The following is a 20,076-nucleotide window of genomic DNA, read 5'->3' on the forward strand; positions in this document are numbered from 1 at the left end:
AATTTGATTCAGGACATATTTTCCTACAAAATGATACCAAATATATCCATTTCTTAAATTTTTTGGGTTTTTTTATGCAACCTCTTTAAGGTCAAGCTTTCACTTCATAGCTATTTTTTAACAGTTGACTGTTTTCGATCAAACAAGGGGTCAGAATTCTGGAATGCTTGATATCACCAGAATGTTCTTGACTTGAACCACCTTCAGCCTTCTTGCTTATATGTTCAACTAACTTCAGCCTTACTGGTCCAGTGAGTGAGTGAGTTAGTGAGTGAGTGAGTTGGGTTTAACGCCGCTTTTAACAGTATTCCAGTTATATCACGGCGTGTCAGCTTAATGTGGGAGGAAAGCCCGAAGTGATGCAAGTCTCAGACGTTTACCACTTCGGTGAAACCCACGAGCACGGGTACGGTGCTGACAAACCTAGAAACATAATCGGGGCGAACCGGGATTCGAACCCACAATCTTACTTTTCTGGCGTGTCCAAGGGACGCAACTCTGCACAGCGAATCGCGGCGCCTTAGACGACTGGACCACCCGTGCCCCCTATTGGTAGTAGTTTCTGAGTCATTCTGTCATTCTACAGCAGATATCTCCTTTGTGGAAGATGAAAAACATTTTCTGTTTGTCCACTGTTGTCCACTGTATAACAGTTACCATATAACGGAAATGCCGTATAACACTAGAACGGCTTCGATTGTCTTCATCTATGTCTCATTGTGTAGCTACATGTATGGGATTGAAAGGAGTGTATATTTTCCTAGGGGCATTTACAGTGGGCATTGTTGAATTCGGCCTCGAACGAACTCGGTGAGTTGACCTCGTTACAATCTTGTACCTGCTATTTTTTGCGTTACAAGATTTAAACATTATGTAATGCAATCACTTGGTACAGGATCTTGCCGAGAGGTTAGCAGTATGCTGTATTTTGTTCATACGCATTTGTAATGTGAATTACGATCATGTATAATTATGTATTATAAACTGACGTCCAAAAGAAACTTTACCAACTGAAAATATAAATTTCAGACAAAGTATATTTTTTTTCGATGAAGTCTATCTAAACACATAACCTAAATACAACAATAGTGTATGCAGAAAATGTTAATCGTGTGTTACATGTTTGCGAGATACACTGTAACACGCGAAAAAGTGAAAAACACGTGCACCACGGACAACTGCAAATGTTCGTAAGGGTATAAAACGATTGCAACGGCAAGTCAGACATCCACAGTGATAAACAAAACACAAAAGAAATGCCACGACTCACAGTCGAACAACCTGAACGAGCCTTGGGTATGGTACAGATGGGAGCCACCAACGCCCATATTGCACGAACCTTCGGTTGCTCTCGTGTTGCCGTTACCAACTTGATGCAACGTTACAGACAGACAGGGCGGACCGCTGACAGGCCAAGAACAGGCAGACCCAGCGTGACCACGTCCCATGATGACCGGTACTTGCGTACCTTGCACATCCGAAATCGCTTCCTGACAGTGACGTCATCGGCGACAAATGCCTTAGGTCACAGGGTTAGTCGACAGACAGTGGCCAGGAGACTAAGGGCTCATGGAATCAGGGCTTTTAGACCATACAGAGGACAGCTACTGACAACGCAACATCGTCGTCTGCGATTGAGATGGGCCCGGACTGTACGACGTTGGCAACGACGTGAAAGGCAGAGGGTTGTCTTCACTGACGAAAGTCGATTCTGTATGTTTAGGGCTGATGGAAGACAACGTGTTTACCGCCGAAGGGGTGAACGAACGGCGGCGTGTTGCGTGCAGGAGGTCGTACCGTATGGTGGAGGGAGTGTCATGGTGTGGGGAGGGATCTGTGGGTAGGAGAGGACACCGCTGGTCATCGTTGACGGAAACCTGACAGCTCAGCGTTACATGGATAACATTCTACGTCCAGTTGTCCTACCATTTCCCCAAAAGCAGCCACGTGGTGTCATTTATCAGCATGACAACGCTAAAGCCAATACACCCAGAATTGTCACTAACTTCCTCGCAGCCAACAACGTCAACGTCCTGCCATGGCCTGCACGCTCACCCGACATGTCCCCTATAGAACACCTCTGGGACTTGATGGATTGTCGTGTTCGACAACGACCACACTCTCCAGCCAACCGGCAAGAACTGATCTTGGCCCTCCAAGAAGAATGGCGTCAAATCCCACGTGACCTCATCCGACGACTGACTTTTTCTGTGCGTCGAAGAGTTTTTGCGTGTATTGAACCATTTGGTGGTCACACACGCTACTAATGACTTGTTATTGAAAGTGAGCGATTGCTTATGTACTCTGCCTAGTGTCCATGATTCTGAAAGCTCGAGTTTTGTACCACACCTAACTTTGGGGGGCTCTGACGTCATTCTCAGTGTTGATTATGTTGATATATTGATCTTCTCAATACACTTTACTTCATGCATGTATGTTTTGTTGTTTTTGAGCAAAAGTTTCAAACTCTGGTAAAGTTTCTTTTGGACGTCAATTTATAAACTGCTTGCACTGAGAAATATATTGATTTTGATAGTGAAATAAGTTTCTGAGTCGGAAGATTTTAACAGACGAAAGGGACGGACATGCAGGCTGTGAATTAGCTCAACTGAAAATGAGTTCAATCTGAAAATATCAGGCTTTTCTCTTTTATTAGCACCCTACAACAGCAACGGGTTTCATTTGTGTTGCTTTTCAAAAGGCATGTTTTGACTTCATTGTGTTCAGTATGCCAAATACACATGATTGAAGCCTCCCACGAGAGAAAGGCAAAACATTGCCTTCCTGTGCACGAAGGCTTTGTACGAAAGCCCATTAGGACCATATTGGTATTAAGTTTTTTTCTCTTTTAAAAGTTGTTATTACGAGAATAAAGTCGTAATTACGACTTTTCAAAACTCGTAATTACGAAGGAAAACGTCGTAATTACGAGTTTTGAAAAGTCGTAATTACGACTTTATGCTCGTAATAACAACTTTTAAAAGAGAAAAAAACAAAATACCAATATGGTCCTAATGCGCTTTCGTAGTTTTGTACACTGAAATTGTGTACAACACTCAGATTACGATCGGTAATACACGTATATAGTTTGAGGTAACGCTTGATCTGACTTCATTCTTCGGAAGTATTTGGGCAATAATGATCAGTATTTTTATTCTTGGGACCATTTCTGTGGCTTCTGGGTTTGAGGCGGGAATAAAAGCCTCATACTTCCCTGTGCCTCAATTCAGTTCACTTGGACGAATCAACTCCAACACAGAAGGTAACAAATCCCTTACATTCGTGTATACTCGCCTTTTCCTCTTACTCTCGGACCGCCGCCGTGGTCTAGTGGTAGAGCGTCCGCCCGGAGAGCGAAGTTCCGGGGTTCGGTCCCCGACCGCGTCATATCAAAAGACGTTAAAAGATGGTACTTGTTGTTACCCTGTCTGGCGCTCGGCATTAAGGGGCTTAAACAAGGACTGGTCGGCTCGGAGTCAGTATACTGTGTCTGAGTGGGGTATTCATGTTAAAACTGCGGCATGGTATCTCAGTGAGCTAGCACTATAAATCGGCATCAGTCCGGACTAGTACAAGCACCCACACACACACACGTGCATGCACGTCGCTATATAAGTGCAATAATCTTGGACGCGGCGTTAAACCCGATTTCACCTCACCTCACCTTAGTCTCGGACAGCAACGAATCTACTATAAACCACATACCAAGCGATCCCTCCGTATATATACTGAACAAAGAATGTTAGGATTAATTTTTATAGTGAAGAGTGAGCAAACAATTTCTGTAGAGTTCGTACAACCAGTTTCACTAACAGGGCTGCAATTTGATTTTGAGTAATTGGAAATCTATTCTAAAAAATCCCTTGGGCACGCAAGAAACCTATGATTGTGGGTTCGAATCCCGGTTCGCCACGATTATATTTCTAGGTTTGTCAGCAAAATACCCGTGCTCGTGGGTTTCACCGAAGTGGTAAACGTCTAAGACCTGCATCACTTCGGCCTTTCCTCCCTCATTAAGCTGACACGTCGTGATATAACTGGAATACTGTTAAAAGCGGCGTAAAGCCAAACTCACTCATTCACTATTCTAAATAAATTCCTAAATGCATGGCTTATCGCCAGGAATAGTTGGCATTAGTTTGCACTTTGCAGTTGCAAATGGAATGTCAATAAGAAGCAATACAATTATTCTGTAGGGTCTCTTACCAAAGTATGCGGGCACATAATTTGAAAATATCATAAAGAAATTGGTCTTTTGGCAACCCTGAAAAAAAAACAAAAAAACTGAAATTATGTGTAAAATATTTGTTTTTCGCTCGTCGCTGTATAAGTGAAAACATCCCGATCTCTAAACCACATTTCATCTCACAACAAACTAACAAGTTGTTTCTTTTCAAACAAAATATTTTGGAGTTTCATTGCTACGATTTTTGCCGAATCGACTCACTCGCAGATAGAATTTTTCTAAATATCAGTATGTTGTGTTGTGTAATCCGTTAGTCACGTGAACTTGTGAAACTAGAGGATGCATTTCAGACCCCTCCAACTGACCGATAATGGTTATTGAAACACTGTCTCAGAACTATTAATCAATAACACCAATCAATGTTACTCGTCTATATTTCTTTGTAATCTGTAATTTTAAATATGTTACCTATTTTAAACTTCCGTTGAACAATTAGTTGTTGTTTAAGATTAGTTTTATTAAAGACAAGACCCACTTTATCGTGTGTAACCCGTAGCATCACATAACCTTACAAAGACAAGTAGTATGTGAAGGACTTTGCACATCTTGCGAACCAAGCATAAACAATCCAATTCGATGAATAGTTGAAATGTTAAATTGTATGTGGCAGTTATATGCTGCTATACATTATACACTCCCTTCATGTTGAATAAGGGGCTACAACAAAGACTGGTGGGCTCGGAGTCGGTACACTCTGTCTGAGCGGGGTATTCATGTTAAACTGCGGCATGGTATCTCAGTGAGCTAGCACTATAAATCGGCATTAGTCCTGACTAGTACAAGCAGCCACACATACAAACACATGCATGCACGTCGCTATATAAGTGCAATAATCTTGGACGCGACGTTAAACCCCATTTCACCTCACCTTCATGTTTAGGGATTGATCTGGTGAATGATGCATTAAACAAGCCTAGAAGGTAGGTCTGGGCTTTAAATGTTGATGCAGGAAGCATACTGGTACAGAAAGATTCTCACAGTTTACGTGCCATGTAAAAAACTAATAAATATGCCATTTTGTTATTAACGGCCAAGTTGATGATCAACTAACGCCAAATGATGCAATACATAACGAACATGTGGTTTGACGTCAGGTGATTTGGTTGGTTGGTTGGTTTGTTGTTTAACGCCGCACTCAGCAATATTCCAGCTATATGACGGCGGTCTGTAAATAATCGAGTCTGGACCAGACAATCCAGTGAGTAATATTATGAGCATCGATCCGCGCAATTGGGATCGATGACATGCCTCAACCAAGTCAGCGAGCCTGACCACCCGATCCCGTTAGTCGCCTTTTACGACAAGCATAGTCACCTTTTACGGCAAGCATGGGTTGCTGAAGACCTATTCTACCCTGGAATCTTCACGGGTTGTCAGTTGATTTGTAAGAAATAGGTGTCATACGAAAATTACGTTTATTCGGTATCAACGGGCATATGTCAAGAGAACAATAAATAAGACAACGTTTTGGTATCTAGACAGTTGGGCGAATGTTATACTATCGCAATACTCAAATATGTACGTCACACGAACAGGCAAATTTCTTTTCAAATATGCAGCAATATTTTTATGAGCTTAATATTCTTTGTTGTTCATTGCTGATTGGATTTTGTTCGTGATGGATGCACTGAATAGTAACTAAGGATGTCGATTACAAATGTACTAATGTACAAATTGGTTAAACTAAAAGGAACTGTGTCATAATTACGTTTATTTGCACTCAAGTAAATCTGTATTATTTTTTCATTATAACTCGGAATTTTACATCATTTGCGGCCAGATGTTTATTTTGGCACAACTCCAAACTGTAGATCTCTGGTTCGAGTAATGAATGATATGTAGATGTAAAAATAAAACCCAGGGTCAGAAAATAGTGATATGGAAATTATGAAAAAATAATTAAACTGAACAACAAAAGAAAGTGTTCCGAGTTTGTTTTTCATGTAATTTAAGATTGGAAGAACTTTTGCTCTTTGACCATAGCTCATTCCTGCAACAGATTGTAAATAGTAATCTGTGGCTGGGTATTTCTGTGTACAAATAAATTGATTCAACTGTGCTAAGAAATAAATTTCGAACCACATGACCCAAACAATATTTGTTTTAAGTTTGGGCCGAAAAAAAGGCAAATTGAGTGATTTTCAAGATAGGATGTTTAAGATATCCATCAGCACCTGTGTATTATGCGAAATTTTTTTTTTTTCAGTTTTTACAAATTTTAATTCATTATATTGTAAAAAATAAACTCATGTAGAAGCATTCCTTGAGTTCTGAGTAAGGGCCAGTAATTTCGTCTCTTTAATAAAACAAAGGTTACTTAAGATATTTCAATCACACATTTTATAAGATCAGCATAGTTTCTCCTTAGGTTACATCTTTGTTTAAACATTTCATAAAATTTTATATATTTCAACAATCATGTGCGATCCAAACAGATGAAAATCATGTTTCCAAAAGCAGTAAACGAACGTGGCTGTCGTTTTCATTGATATATACTATTTTATTAACATAAAAAATGTCGCTTAAAGATAAATTGAAGAGTGTAAACCCATATTAACCACTAGGCTACCCGACCCCTATTTAACAAAAGAGTACCACAGTATAAATATGAATATAAATGAATATTGGATTACAAATATACCCTTACTTATACAATGGGATAATCATGCCGACATTTCAGCTATCAGTAAAAACGCCTCTGTCGAATATTGCATTGAATTATATTTATTTCATGTAAAGGCAAACATGCTCATTTGCACGGAATCTGTGTTTCCAGTTTCCGAGGTCAAGTCAGACCTTGCTTCTGTGAAATCCCGACAAGACGAAACCGATGAGAAGTTGGAAAAGATCTTGGAGCAGATGAAAAGTCTTAAATCCTGCACCAAGGGAGAGGAAGGTACACACGTAATCAGCGTCAAAGCTTACCAATTCTCGCTACGAAGACAAGGCCAGATTAGCATATTATATTTCCGTATCTCGAAAACGAATTTGATTACCGCGCCATTATGTTGTTCCAACCCCGATCACCCGATCCCGTTAGTCGCCTTTTACGACAAGCATGGTCGCCTTTTACGGCAAGCATGGATTGCTGAAGACCTATTCTACCCCGGATCTTCACGGGTCACATTGGTATGCCGTTGTAATGAACATACTGTTTTCGATTCTGTGATAATTTAGTCATACCGACAGTGATTGGTGGTGAGACATCAGTTCATTTTAATATCCGATGTAAGCGGAATGTTCGAATTTAGTGACCAATGTCAGATATCAAGGTTTGGATCTTATGACCATGTTTATGTCCTTAATTTAGTATGCAATGCAGGCATTCAAGACGTTGATATCTCTATTCATCACATAGCGTTTTCGTCATACTCGAACTCAGAGTAGAATTGGGATTAACGCCACTTTGAACAGCGTGTCAACCACGTACCATCATTGCCATTTGTATGTTAGGAATTCTTCAGTGTCACATTTTAGTGAATCCACAGGCAATCCTGGAAGTAACGATGACAGGATCCTTGAATGGTCTTCCCGTGCACAATACGGCATCTTAGAAGAATTAGCCAAACTGTGTCTTATAGTCGTTTTAACTTTTGGGGCCTTTATCGAAATCAATTCTCGGTACTAAATGCATCCTTGTCGTTTACAATCTTGGAGCTGAACATTCTTTGGTTAGCACTTGTCAATTTGAAAACATATCTCACCTGTCTTTACTGGTAACGCTATCAGTAAGGCATTTTGAAGGATGCGTGGGTTCGTTTTGGGAATTACGATCTTAAGAACAGGAAACCCCAACAAAACAAACATATTATGCAACTTTTTTGTTGCAGGGAAACGATGGGGTGTTATTCCGTTGTAATATATTCTCCAGGCTGAATTCACATTGACGTTAGGCTCGCTCGTATTTGAGAATTTAGAAGCTTATCAAGGTTCAAGTGACCTCCTTAGGGGGGTTGATGAGTTCTTCAACCAGAGAGGCATCGTATCAGAGAAAAAGATCTGGTCTTAATGAGATTGTCACCTTATGTATCATTTAGGGTGATAACAGAATACTGCACAAATGTTTATCCTCAATTTGTTTAATGCTTTGCTTTTAAAATTGATTAAAATAGATTCGTTGTTCTTGCCACGTTTACACTTTTTGGCTGTTCAGTGACAATTGTGAGTGAGTTGGGTACAACGCCGCTTTTAACATTATTCCAGTTATATCACGACGTGTCAGCTTAATGTGGGAGGAAAGCCCGAAGTGATGCAGGTCTCAGACGTTTACCACTTCGGTGAAACCCACGAGCACGGGTATGGTGCTGACAAACCTAGAAACATAATCGGGGCGAACCGGGATTCGAACCCACAATCATAAGTTTCTGGCGTGCCCAAGGGACGCAACTGTGCACAGCGAATCGATACAGAACGATAGATCACAAAATACGTATTATCATGTCGTCTCTGTTGACAATGATACCGGTGTTTATTACCTATTTGTGGAACAGTGAAATGTGGATGAAGTGAGTTTAGGAGTGTAATTTGTCCACTTTCGAACTAAAGATTCCCAAAAGGTAGATGTTGCTACAGTTAGATTACATAAAAATGTTTTGTGACTATTGTGACGTCAGCTACCATTTCATCACAATCAAATGACATCACTTATCTCTCTCCAAATGAAGTTGTTAAGCCGTTCACTGGTTGTTGTAGGGGCCGTTTTCGCGGGCTTGACCAGAAAAATGGTCATGACCAGAAACGTGGTTTAGCGTTTTGGCGTTGCGGTCATGTGACCGCCCGGTCGTTTGGTCATGAAAACACACAGCCGCGGTCGTCAGTCAAGCATTATGGCGTCAACGACGTTTCATCTTGTGCCGCTAGCTCTTTCCGAAGAAGGATCTGGCATCAAATACAAGTTATTGGTACCCCCTGTCGTTCAGAGGTGCAGACAAGGTGAGTGTAGAAGGATATTCACTTTATCAAGAATTTGGAAGGTGGACAAGTTGGAATGCATCGTATTTGTTGTCGTCTGGGGGCGGGGCTTGAGCGGGACTGTCGTCTGCTATCTGTAGGCCCTATATTATATCTCGCAAGCATGGGTGTGTGAATTAAATGGGTTAATTTATTTAAGAAAACAAAGTGAGGTTACATTAAGACACTTCGTGTTGAATGCTGTCACTAGTGTCAGTACGGACCGCTCGCAAAAGCATTAAATGGAAATAGCTTGGCTCGCACAGGCTGAATATCATATAATCATTAGATCTAGTCCTAAATCGAATGTTATCAATTCACTACTTGTTACATGAGGTTCACAACACGCAAAGCATATGTTGGATGTATTCTCTGTAAACAGAGCGAGAGACACGTCCTGTCGATCTATCATTTGAAAATGGAACATAATATATAAAATGTAAAACAATATAGATCTAAAATGACAATGATATTTTTTACTAGATCAACATTGCACACGTTAAAACTATATAAAACACAAATATGAAATATCTGCCTTGAATCTAACAGTATTCCACACAGTTTGCAAACATGTCAATTTACCCTATGATGTACTGATTTTCCACGTACTCCAAAATCTAAAATTATCTACCAGGCTTATAGGTCCTGGTTGATTTCAATACCTCTGCTGCCCCAAAACATCTGTGTACCCAAGAAAAGGTTCGGTTCATGGAACTCGCAGTGGCCTCACTACCTACACAGTGTTTGTTTTAAACTCCTTTTAGTATTGTATTCTTTTAAAATTAGAATCCTGAGAAATTTTCTTTCCATGCTTCAACAATTCTGCTGTAAAATAAATTGAATATTTTCACTATTTCATACCTTTGACGGTTCGGGGTTTCAAGGTCAGAATACGTCTCCAGTGGCTCATATTTGTCATGAGAACCGACTACAGTTGAGATCTGACTGACTGCAGGCACACACTCACACTCTCATATTCTTAATTTCAGACAAAGCTGAAAAGGCTTGGGAACGATGTGCCCAAAAAATGGAGAAACTTGGAGAGATCGTTTAAAGACTATATTTTTCTCAAAACAAGACAGGAGCAGGAAAGAAGAAGAAGCAAGATTCTTTCGATGAATTGTATTCCATCATTGGACAGAAACACACTGTAAGTCCTGTGGCACTTAAAGTACTCACGGAAATAAAAAAAACTGTTTTTCTCAATTTAAAAATCGACACAAAGTGTTACGTAGCCGTAAATACGAAATAACAAAACAACTCGAAAAGTACTAGTCTGGATTTGCTAGTTTGGTCTCAGTGAACAATATAAAATGTACTTTACAGGAGGTAATTTTTCGGCACTTTCAACATTCAAAAATAAAACTAAGTCAAAATTGACATAGCAGAAACAGACTATAGGCATTATGCACCTGTTCTCACCTGTCGTCAAGGTGTCATAGGTCACCTTGATCTACTTACACCTGGTTATGCCCTATTTTACAATAGTCTGTTTCATTCGAATTTTTACACACTTTTACGTGTAAAAAGGCATAAAAACATTTGATACGCTGTAGTTGTACCACGGCCCAATTGGTACTAATTTAGTTGTTTGAATATTTACTTATTTTGTATATTAACTGCATTTATTTAAGATCTGAGGTTTTTCATTTCCGTGAGTACTTTAGTGACACATCTGTACCTGGTGGCGCATCTGAACAGATGAACTTTGACATCACATCAAACAGCTCATCACCTTTGAGAAAAGCTGTCACAAATGATAATCAGGTCAAGGATGCTGACTGCCAAGAAGCACCATCTACAGGAAAAGCTAAAGCAAAGAAGAGGAAGCTGACAGTTGTTGCCGAGCTGCTTCATCAGTAGAGAAAGGAGGATCTCCAACTAGAAATGGAAAGGGAACAGGTTCGATTTGATCACCTGAAAACACTTTTGGTAGGTCAGCATCAGGATCGCATGAAAGCCATGTGTGCACTTATTGGTGTCTTGAAAAATTAAACATAAAACATGATATGTTAACATTCTTAGATGTAAAATGTGCTGTCATCCTCCAATTATTTGCACTGTTAAATAACTTGGATGTTAGTTACCATGGTTACCTGATCATGCTGATTGCATCACATGTCGTTTTCTTCAGGATACCCCGATATGTGAATTACTTATAACAACAAAGAAAATATTCACATGTTTATTACAGAAAACATGGAAAGTTTTCACAGAACACTTTGTTCACAATGCTTTCACCTTTTACATAGCTGAACTATCCGTGAGTGTTAAAACGTTGTGAATGACATGTAAGGCTGGTATTAAGTATGTCAGACATTTTGCTGCTAATAATATGCCTGCAGCTGTTCATTATCTTTCAAAACTGTTTTGATTGTAACTTTCACCAATGAACCCAATAGTTCGACAGGGATATCCGATACAAACATATTCAAAATAAAATGCCAGTCATATAATTTTTGGTCTTTAATGAACATGGTTTACATTGTGCATGTAATTATGGTAATCAACTAGTCAGTTTATAGTTTAATGTAAGGCTATTCTCAATTTAGCATGCTGTGCCATGCTGTACTCAACCTGTCAATTAGGCATGAAGTATCATGCTGTATCAACCTGTCAATTTAGCATGCTGTGTCATGGTATACTCAATCTGTCAATTTAGCATGCTGTGTCATGCTATACTCAATCTGTCAATTTAGCATGCTGTGTCATGCTGTACTCAACCTGTCAATTAGGCATGAAGTATCATGCTGTATCCAACCTGTCAATTTAGCATGAAGTATCATGCTAAACTCAACCTGTCAATTTAGCATGCTGTGTCATGCTATACTCAATCTGTCAATTTAGCATGAAGTATCATGCTGTACTCAACCTGTCAATTTAGCATGCTGTGTCATGGTATACTCAATCTATCAATTTAGCATGCTGTGTCATGCTATACTCAATCTGTCAATTTAGCATGCTGTGTCATGCTGTACTCAACCTGTCAATTAGGCATGAAGTATCATGCTGTATCCAACCTGTCAATTTAGCATGAAGTATCATGCTAAACTCAACCTGTCAATTTAGCATGCTGTGTCATGCTATACTCAATCTGTCAATTTAGCATGAAGTATCATGCTGTACTCAACCTGTCAATTTAGCATGCTGTGTCATGCTATACTCAATCTGTCAATTTAGCATGCTGTGTCATGCTATACTCTACCTGTCAATTTAGCATGCTGTGTCATGCTATACTCAATCTGTCAATTTAGCATGCTGTGTCATGCTGTACTCAACCTGTCAATTTAGCAAGCTGTGCCATGCTGTACTCAACCTGTCAATTTAGCATGCTGTGTTATGCTGTACTCTACCTGTCAATTTAGCAAGCTGTTTCATGCTGTACTCTACCTGTCAATTTAGCATACTGTGTCATGCTCAGTCCAACCTGTCAATTCAATTCCTGTTGTTAAACTTACAACTGACCATTTGTACAAAATACTTTTGTATCATACACTATACATTGAATATAATATAAGAACTGACTACATGTATGTTTAAATTATTATTTCCATGGTTATCAGTAATGTGTCATAGGTTTCATAAGTTCATAGTTTTGATAAAGTTTGGAAGTTGTTCACTGTTGAGAGTAATTGTTTTGAAATATACTTTCCGTCATAGTCGACTTTTCCAGGGACGTATTACCTCCAGATAAGGTATTGACAATACTCGGATCTGTTTGGTGTAATTTCTGACACAGCTGTTCGAAGCTTGACCTGTGCAACCTGAAGTGAGATTGGAAATCATCAGTTGAGTATCGGGGGACAATCACTTCCACATACTCCTCATGATGAGGATGGTCATCTGGCTGCATTTCAAGAAGACAGGCACTTGATAATAAAGACGATCTTCTTCGAGATTGTGGCCTTAATAAATAATCAAACAAAAACTGGTTTGGCTCATCAATAGCGTCTATCAACGCAGCCAATCCAGTGCTGCCTATTCCTCCTTCCGCCATGTTGTTTTGAATTTCGCGCTGCGGTCAAGGTGAAAGTCGTTTTCGCGCCGAGGTCAAGGTCGCAGCGACCAACTCTTTGTCCGAGACCGGAGTTTATGACCAGCCGCCTTTCATCAAGTCGCGAAAACGTACCCCTAGTTTTCAAAATGAAAACGTTATTTTCGGATCATACAGATAATCTCACCCACGTTTCTTTTCCACACCAATAGATTACACGCTTTTATTGTCTCGTGTTGATATATTTCACATTGAAAGAAAGATGAGATTATCCATATCTTCTTAAGTATCAGAAATAAACAGAACAACCTTTTATTTTGGAAGCATTCAGTAGGGTATAAAATATAAAATGTCAATGCTAGAGAATAGCTAGTCTGGATTATCCGTAGATTCAATTTGGCGTAATGTTATGCAAAATGAAAAATTAGTATGTGCAACAATTTTTTAAATAGCAATAAACATGTCTTTTGCCAAATGATGTTAACATTCTCATTTGTTATGTATTTGTAGAAACGTGTCCGACTTTTCATTCTCCAATGTCAACGGTGTAAACATTAAACTTTATACCTTCATATGTTCGTATCCTACATCGATAACATGTTCAATTGTCCACGACTTTGTAAGGCTTAATTGTAAGATATGTACTAACTTCACTGAACACAGCAGGACAGAATCAACATTATGTTTCACATAAGAACGTGGTGCATAAACTCACAGCATATATACCCCTTCAGTATCAGAGATGAAGTCAGAGCTGACGTCCTTTGGGTTGCGACAAAAAGAAACAGAGACAAAGCTTCAAGACATCTCCTCTAAGGTCGACAGAGCCATGAAAACACTGAAAACAGGTAAAATGTGTTTGCTGAAACAGATTGTTCTGTACGTACACGCTTTGTATTTGTATTGTGTGTGTAGGGGTGGGTGTGGGGGGGGGGGGGCGGGGGGGGGGGGGGGGGCAGAGAAGAATCGGAAGGGGAAGGAGGGCAGGCAGTTGGCAGAAAACTTACGACCCGAAGATCCGGGGTAGAATACATGTGGATCTTTAGCAACCCATGCTTGCCGTAAAAGGCGACTTTGCTTGTCGTAAAAGGCGACTAACGGGATCGGGTGGTCTGACTTGGTTGAGGCATGTCATCGATCCCAATTGCGTGGATCGATGCTCATGATATTAATCACTGAATTGTCTGGTCCAGACTTGGTTATTTACAAACCGCCGTCATATAGCTGGAATATTGTTGAGTGTGGCGATAAACAACAAACCAACCAACCAACCAACTACGACCCTTAAGCTTCCACAGACCGAAGATTATTGGGTCGGATATCCAGATGTGTTCTGATTGAGGTCCCGGTTCATCGGCAACGTATGGCTGCACATGGGTTTCACCACTGAGGTAATTGTCCAATATCATGAGCACGATCCACGCAATTGGGATCGATGACATGCTTCAACCAAGTCAGCGAGCCTGACCACCCGATCCCTTTAGTTGCCTCTTACGACAAGCAAAGTCGCCTTTTAAGGCAAGCATGGTTTGTTGAAGACCTATTCTACCCCGGATCTTCACGGGTCTGCGATTATAGGTGCACCGCAGACCATTAGGTTGGATTCCATACTCGGCCTGATTGTGTTCCCGGTTTATCGGCAACGTATGGCTGATCATGGGTTTCACCACTGAGGTAATTGTCGCAGACATATACCATGCATTACGTTCGACCCAAGTCAAACTGATACCCTGTGTTAAACTGAAATACTGTTGACAACGTTTAACAAACCCCACTTGGTCAAACTAAAACAACTTGAATGTAAGCGTTGTTTCTGTAAGATGTCATTCCTCAGGATTGGCATTTTCGGAAACTCCATTCTGATTATTTATTCATAATTATTTTGTCACCAAGACGTTAGCAATCTGGCTTTGAGGAAACCAGCATACGGAAGCAGAGACTGGGACCAGTATTCCAATCCTAACCATGTGGTTGATGGTGACAAGCACGGCATACGCATAAGAGATCAATGTTTTACCTCCGCTGAATCGAGACCTTGGTGGATGGTTGACTTGCAGGATATCTATGATATCTATAACGTCACCCTTTACAGACGGACGGAGGGTTACGGTATGTGCGTGAAATAAACAACTATTCATATTTATGTATCACGCTTTAGTAAACATTACATATAGAATAAAACAAGTGGTGTTAGGGAAGATATGTTCTTGTTTATATCACAATATTTATGTAAATAAGGTGAGGTGAATTTTGGTTTGGAAATTTGGAAAACAAGTAAATGTATAGCCACAACGCTCTTTCTTTTGTGTCGTTATTGAAAGACTCAAATTCTCCATTATTTTTTGCACATAATCCTATATTCTCTCAAAATACTTTTCCTTGCAATGTAAACATCATCTCCTCAGAAGTCACAAGACCAAAGAAATTCAAATATGCATGTTTTTCTCCACCAATTATGACATGCCAAAATGTTACAGAGGTTCTTTTGGAGACATTTCGAAAAAATGTATTTACATAACTCCAACATTTCTGATTGAACTGTAATGTGTGTTTTTTAGTTATTATTATTCCATTGTTTAAATTATACTAGCCACATAAAGAAACTGTGCGCAGAGAAAATATATTCTGGATAGAAATACAACACTGCAAGAACAAAATGATGCAGACGCTGTAGCAGCTGAATGATCGGACCATTAGAAAATGTCAACGGGACCTGAACAACATCTGTTACGATGACGTCAGAAGATCAAAATGGAGTAGGGGGTCAAACGACAAAGTCACAAAGTCAATAACGGGTATGACCACCCTGTGCGTGAATCACAGCAGTGCATCGGCGACGCATGGAGTCCACCAAATGGGCATGGAAGGCCTGGGGAATGGCCTGCCATATCCTCCTCAAATCCTGTGCCAAGTCACGGACATTATCTGGAGGATGTGGAAGACAATGCAGACGGCGCTCCATTTCATCCCACACATGCTCTATTGGGGAGAGATCTGGAGAATTTGCAGCCCATGGCAGTAACATGACATTGTTATGGTGAAGGAAATCCATTGCGACCCTAGACGTGTGAGGACGAGCGTTGTCCTGTTGAAATGTCAATCCCGGGCCATGACGTTGCAGGAAAGGAATGACCACAGGCCTCAGAATCTGATCTCTGTAGCCAACACCAGTGAGATTGCCCTGAACAACCACCAAAGGGGTTCAGTGCCGTGCTGTTATCCCACGCCAAATCATCACAGAGCCACCTCCAAAACGATTCCTCTCCACAATACAGTTGCATGCATAACATTCTCCCAAACGCCGGTTGACACGTTGGCGCCCGTCACTGTGGGAAATGTTTAACCTCGATTCATCTGTAAAGACAACATTTCTCCACCATATTCGAGGTTGGCGAACATGATTTCGATACAATCTTAGACGGTTGACACGATGACGGTGTGTCAGGATGGGACGTATGGCAGGGCGTCGTGGTCGAATCCCGTACTGACGTAAACAATTCCCGACAGTGTTGGGATGGATACACGGCGCAGTCCAGGAATTGTCTGGGACGTTTGGAACCTGTGTCGGAGATGTGTAAATCGAATCCATCTGTCCTGTCTTGGCGTCGTTACTCGGGGACGTCCTGAACGTGGGTGGTCGGCAACGTCATTTGTGTTCTGATAACGCCTCACAAATGCCGATATCTGTTACGATGGCATTGGAAATGTGTTGCCACCTGTTGTTGCCTCATTCCCGCTCGGATCATTCCAACGGCTTCATGACGCTGTGCAGCTGTCAATCTGGGCATGATTTGCTTGTGATATGCTTGTGTCTGTGCCTGAGAAGTTTTGAATTTTTGAATGACCACAGATCATGCTTTCCAAAGTGACAGCGAATTTTGAGTTGCACATGCTGTGTACAGCTGCACAGGATGCACGTGCAGTAACACATTGCAAGTCCATAGGCCCCCATCAATGACGTCATATCGCATGGCACGTGCATGAGCGTTTGAATGTCTCCAATAATTGCTGTGTTCAAACCTATATTTTTATGGACGGTGTGCCCTTATATCTATATTTTCTCCGTGCACAGTTTCTTTACGTTTAGGTTCATTAAACATCATGTCCTCCATTCCATAACGTGTTTCTCCCAACTGTGATGACATAAAATCAATACACAATGCCATTTAGAAAGTGGTCAAATGTAACAGATTCTCTATTTGGGATAACACGTTCAAAGTAAAGTACAGATTACCGTACTTTTGGGGGGTTGAGTCCCGTCCGGGATTCGAACCCACACTTGCCAGAGTGAGGCACCTAATCACCAGCACACAAAGTCAGCGATCTAACCCACTCAGCCACCGAGGCTACCACAAAAATGAAAGTCCGACAACTGGACTAGATCACGTACTTTGAGTACCCCTCTGACAAGTGTTAATTGGCACGGCTCCCATGGCCGAAAGCTATGATGACATATTGATGTTGAATAGGTAAACATCTGATTTTCTATACTGCCGCTCGAACAGCAATTGTTCGAGAGATTAGTTATGACCATTATTAATTAGTAACACACGGGTTTCGTTTCTTTCATGAAATTGTCAAGTTTGATCTTGTTTTGACCTTAGTGTATTATCTTCTGATATTGATAATGATATAGTATTGTATTGTAATAACAGCTTTCAGATTTCGTGACCTGGAAATCCTAGTTTATAAAGAAAACCCCATGGAGAACAACAGTTCTCAGACGATGACATGTGCACAAAAGAAAGGACAATTATCAAGACCTGAAGTTCTGACCTGCAACCCACTGACAACGGGTCGATTTGTGCTGTTGCGTTACATACCACCAACTAAAGCCATTCTCACAGTCTGCGAAGTTGAGGTCCGTGGAAAACTCTTTAAAGGTAGGAATTGTAAAGAAACCATCGCGTATCGAGTATCTCTAAAAGCATTATATCAAAATTTTTAATTGCTTTCTTAAGTTTGGTTTTAAACAATTATTCCATGAAATTGTGTGACAATAGGACGAGGGCGATTATCAGACGCCACAAGATAGAAATAATTGGCATGCACAACGCAGGAATGACTTGTAGTGCCATTGGTCGGAATTTGGGGTATCATCACACTGTCGTAAGCCGTTGAGTCGAGAAACATGCTCAGACCTGTGATGTACAGGACCGTCCCAGATCCAGAAGACCTCCTGTGACGACACATCGCGAAGACAGGGACCTTCTACATCTCATACGCTGAGAACCTTTTTTAACAAGTACTCGTCTGAAACAGCTGTGGTTGCCCAATCGTCGTTTCAGCACCGGTACCATCAGAAACCGGCTGAAAGCAGCAGGACTGAGGGCTAGACGAGTCATAAAGCGTCCCTTGTTGAGAGATCAACACAAATCTGCTCGTTTAGCATGGTGTATTGCACGACTAAACTGGAATCTGAGAACATGGAGAGGGATCCATTGGTCAGACGAAAGTTGCTTTCTGCTCCACGTCATGTATAGAGGCACCGGAACACGGCCTACACCCCCAGGAACATTTAATCGACTGTTGAATACGGCGGGGGCTCGATATTGGTTTGGAGGTGTATCTCTCATGATTGCAGGTTGGATTTGGTCACCATAAGGGGCAACTTTACAGGGGTGTAGTACATCCGGGACGTTGTGAGCCAGTCGTCGTTCCCCATTTTGACAACCACCCTCTTGCTTCTCGACCCCAGTTCATAGATGTCAATACCATGCCTCATCGTTTGCATGCAATCTTGGATTACAGGAGGGTCAATGCAATAACGACTCTACCCTGGCCAGCAATAGGCCCAGGTTTGAACCCCTTGAACATGTTTGGGATATTCTTGGGCGGCGCCTACAGGCACGAGATCCTCCTGTACAATGATTACACCAATTGGAAGCAGCATCGCATCAGGAGTGGTTGTTTTTGACCCATCAATAGATCCAACGTCTGACTGGAGGCATGAGACGTAGCATCTTCCCGAGGCAAGGAAGTTAACTGACTTTAAAAGTCCAGTTTCCACCCTTGCCGAACTAGGCTGGTATTATGGAGTTAAATTTTGGCTAGACTAACGAGTCTATGCATAGTCCAATCAAATCGAAACAGTTAAGAAACAGGGGTGTGTTAACTTTTTTCTTTGTGTATATGTACAAATATTTGAATCGTGTAAATGGGGCCATTTAAAAAGCTGTTCTGTAACACATAACACATAACACATCCAAACTTGCTTCTTTTCAGGGTAACTACAGAGAGTTCGCGACGTTCAAGAAAGTGTCACATTATCTGACGTAATAAAAAGCCTCTTCATTTCCTGTTTCCCGTGAATTCTTTATCCAAGGAAACGAATGATGGCTGTCACTGTATCTTCATAAAAAGCTTCAGAAGTAAGAAATTGGCAAGAACTCTTAGAGATCAAAAGACATTATATCAAATTTGTCTGAACGCAATTGTATGTGACCTGATTGAAGGGTCTCTGCCTTGCCTTCCGTAGTTCGTCGTCCTCAAACAATTTCCACTCAAACTTTACCCGGTAATTGAAACTATACTCTTCTTTCTACATGAATTGCCACGTGCCTCTCAACATAGAACAGATCAGTGACATTTTTGGAATAAGCTGGGTCAATGGGAATATATTCTGTTTTGTTTATTTTCGTATTATCAAGAACGAATTTCATCAACCGTAATGTCTGGTAAGCTGAAATGGTAAAGTAATAGGAAAACGCACACTTTCCTCTTCATCTATGTATCATTATCGCACTGCGCATTCAACTTCAATGCCGTGGGCGATGTTGCAGACATTAGATTTTCATAAAACCTATTAAAAGAAATAGAACTTAGGACATATTATTTTTTTAAGAAAGCATCTTACTTTGAAAAGGTTTACTCGGAAGTAAGGTGT

The 20,076-nt window shown here is 40.7% G+C and overlaps 1 protein-coding gene across 1 annotated transcript; it reads left to right on the forward strand.

The window, feature by feature from the left end:
- The first annotated feature begins 3,122 nt into the window (after positions 1-3,122).
- On the forward strand, positions 3,123-19,485 carry LOC124122939 (fucolectin-7-like). The gene is made up of 6 exons (XM_046486143.2): positions 3,123-3,262; positions 7,023-7,142; positions 13,925-14,038; positions 15,084-15,299; positions 17,846-18,073; positions 19,416-19,485. The coding sequence occupies exons 1-6, from the start codon at positions 3,139-3,141 to the stop codon at positions 19,418-19,420; spliced, it is 807 nt and encodes a 268-aa protein (XP_046342099.2). The 5' UTR covers positions 3,123-3,138; the 3' UTR covers positions 19,421-19,485.
- Positions 19,486-20,076: the final 591 nt, after the last annotated feature.

Source organism: Haliotis rufescens, unplaced genomic scaffold (genome assembly GCF_023055435.1).
Source record: "Haliotis rufescens isolate VD_foot unplaced genomic scaffold, xgHalRufe1.0.p SCAF_25, whole genome shotgun sequence".
Taxonomy (NCBI): domain Eukaryota; kingdom Metazoa; phylum Mollusca; class Gastropoda; order Lepetellida; family Haliotidae; genus Haliotis; species Haliotis rufescens.

Coding starts and splice junctions, on each gene's coding strand:
- LOC124122939 (XM_046486143.2), top strand. CDS start 3,139: ATGATCAGTATTTTTATTCTTGGGACCATTTCTGTGGCTTCTGGGTTT. Junction 3,263..7,022: donor AATCAACTCCAACACAGAAG/GTAACAAATCCC, acceptor CTGTGTTTCCAG/TTTCCGAGGTCAAGTCAGAC. Junction 15,300..17,845: donor CAGACGGACGGAGGGTTACG/GTATGTGCGTGA, acceptor TTGTAATAACAG/CTTTCAGATTTCGTGACCTG.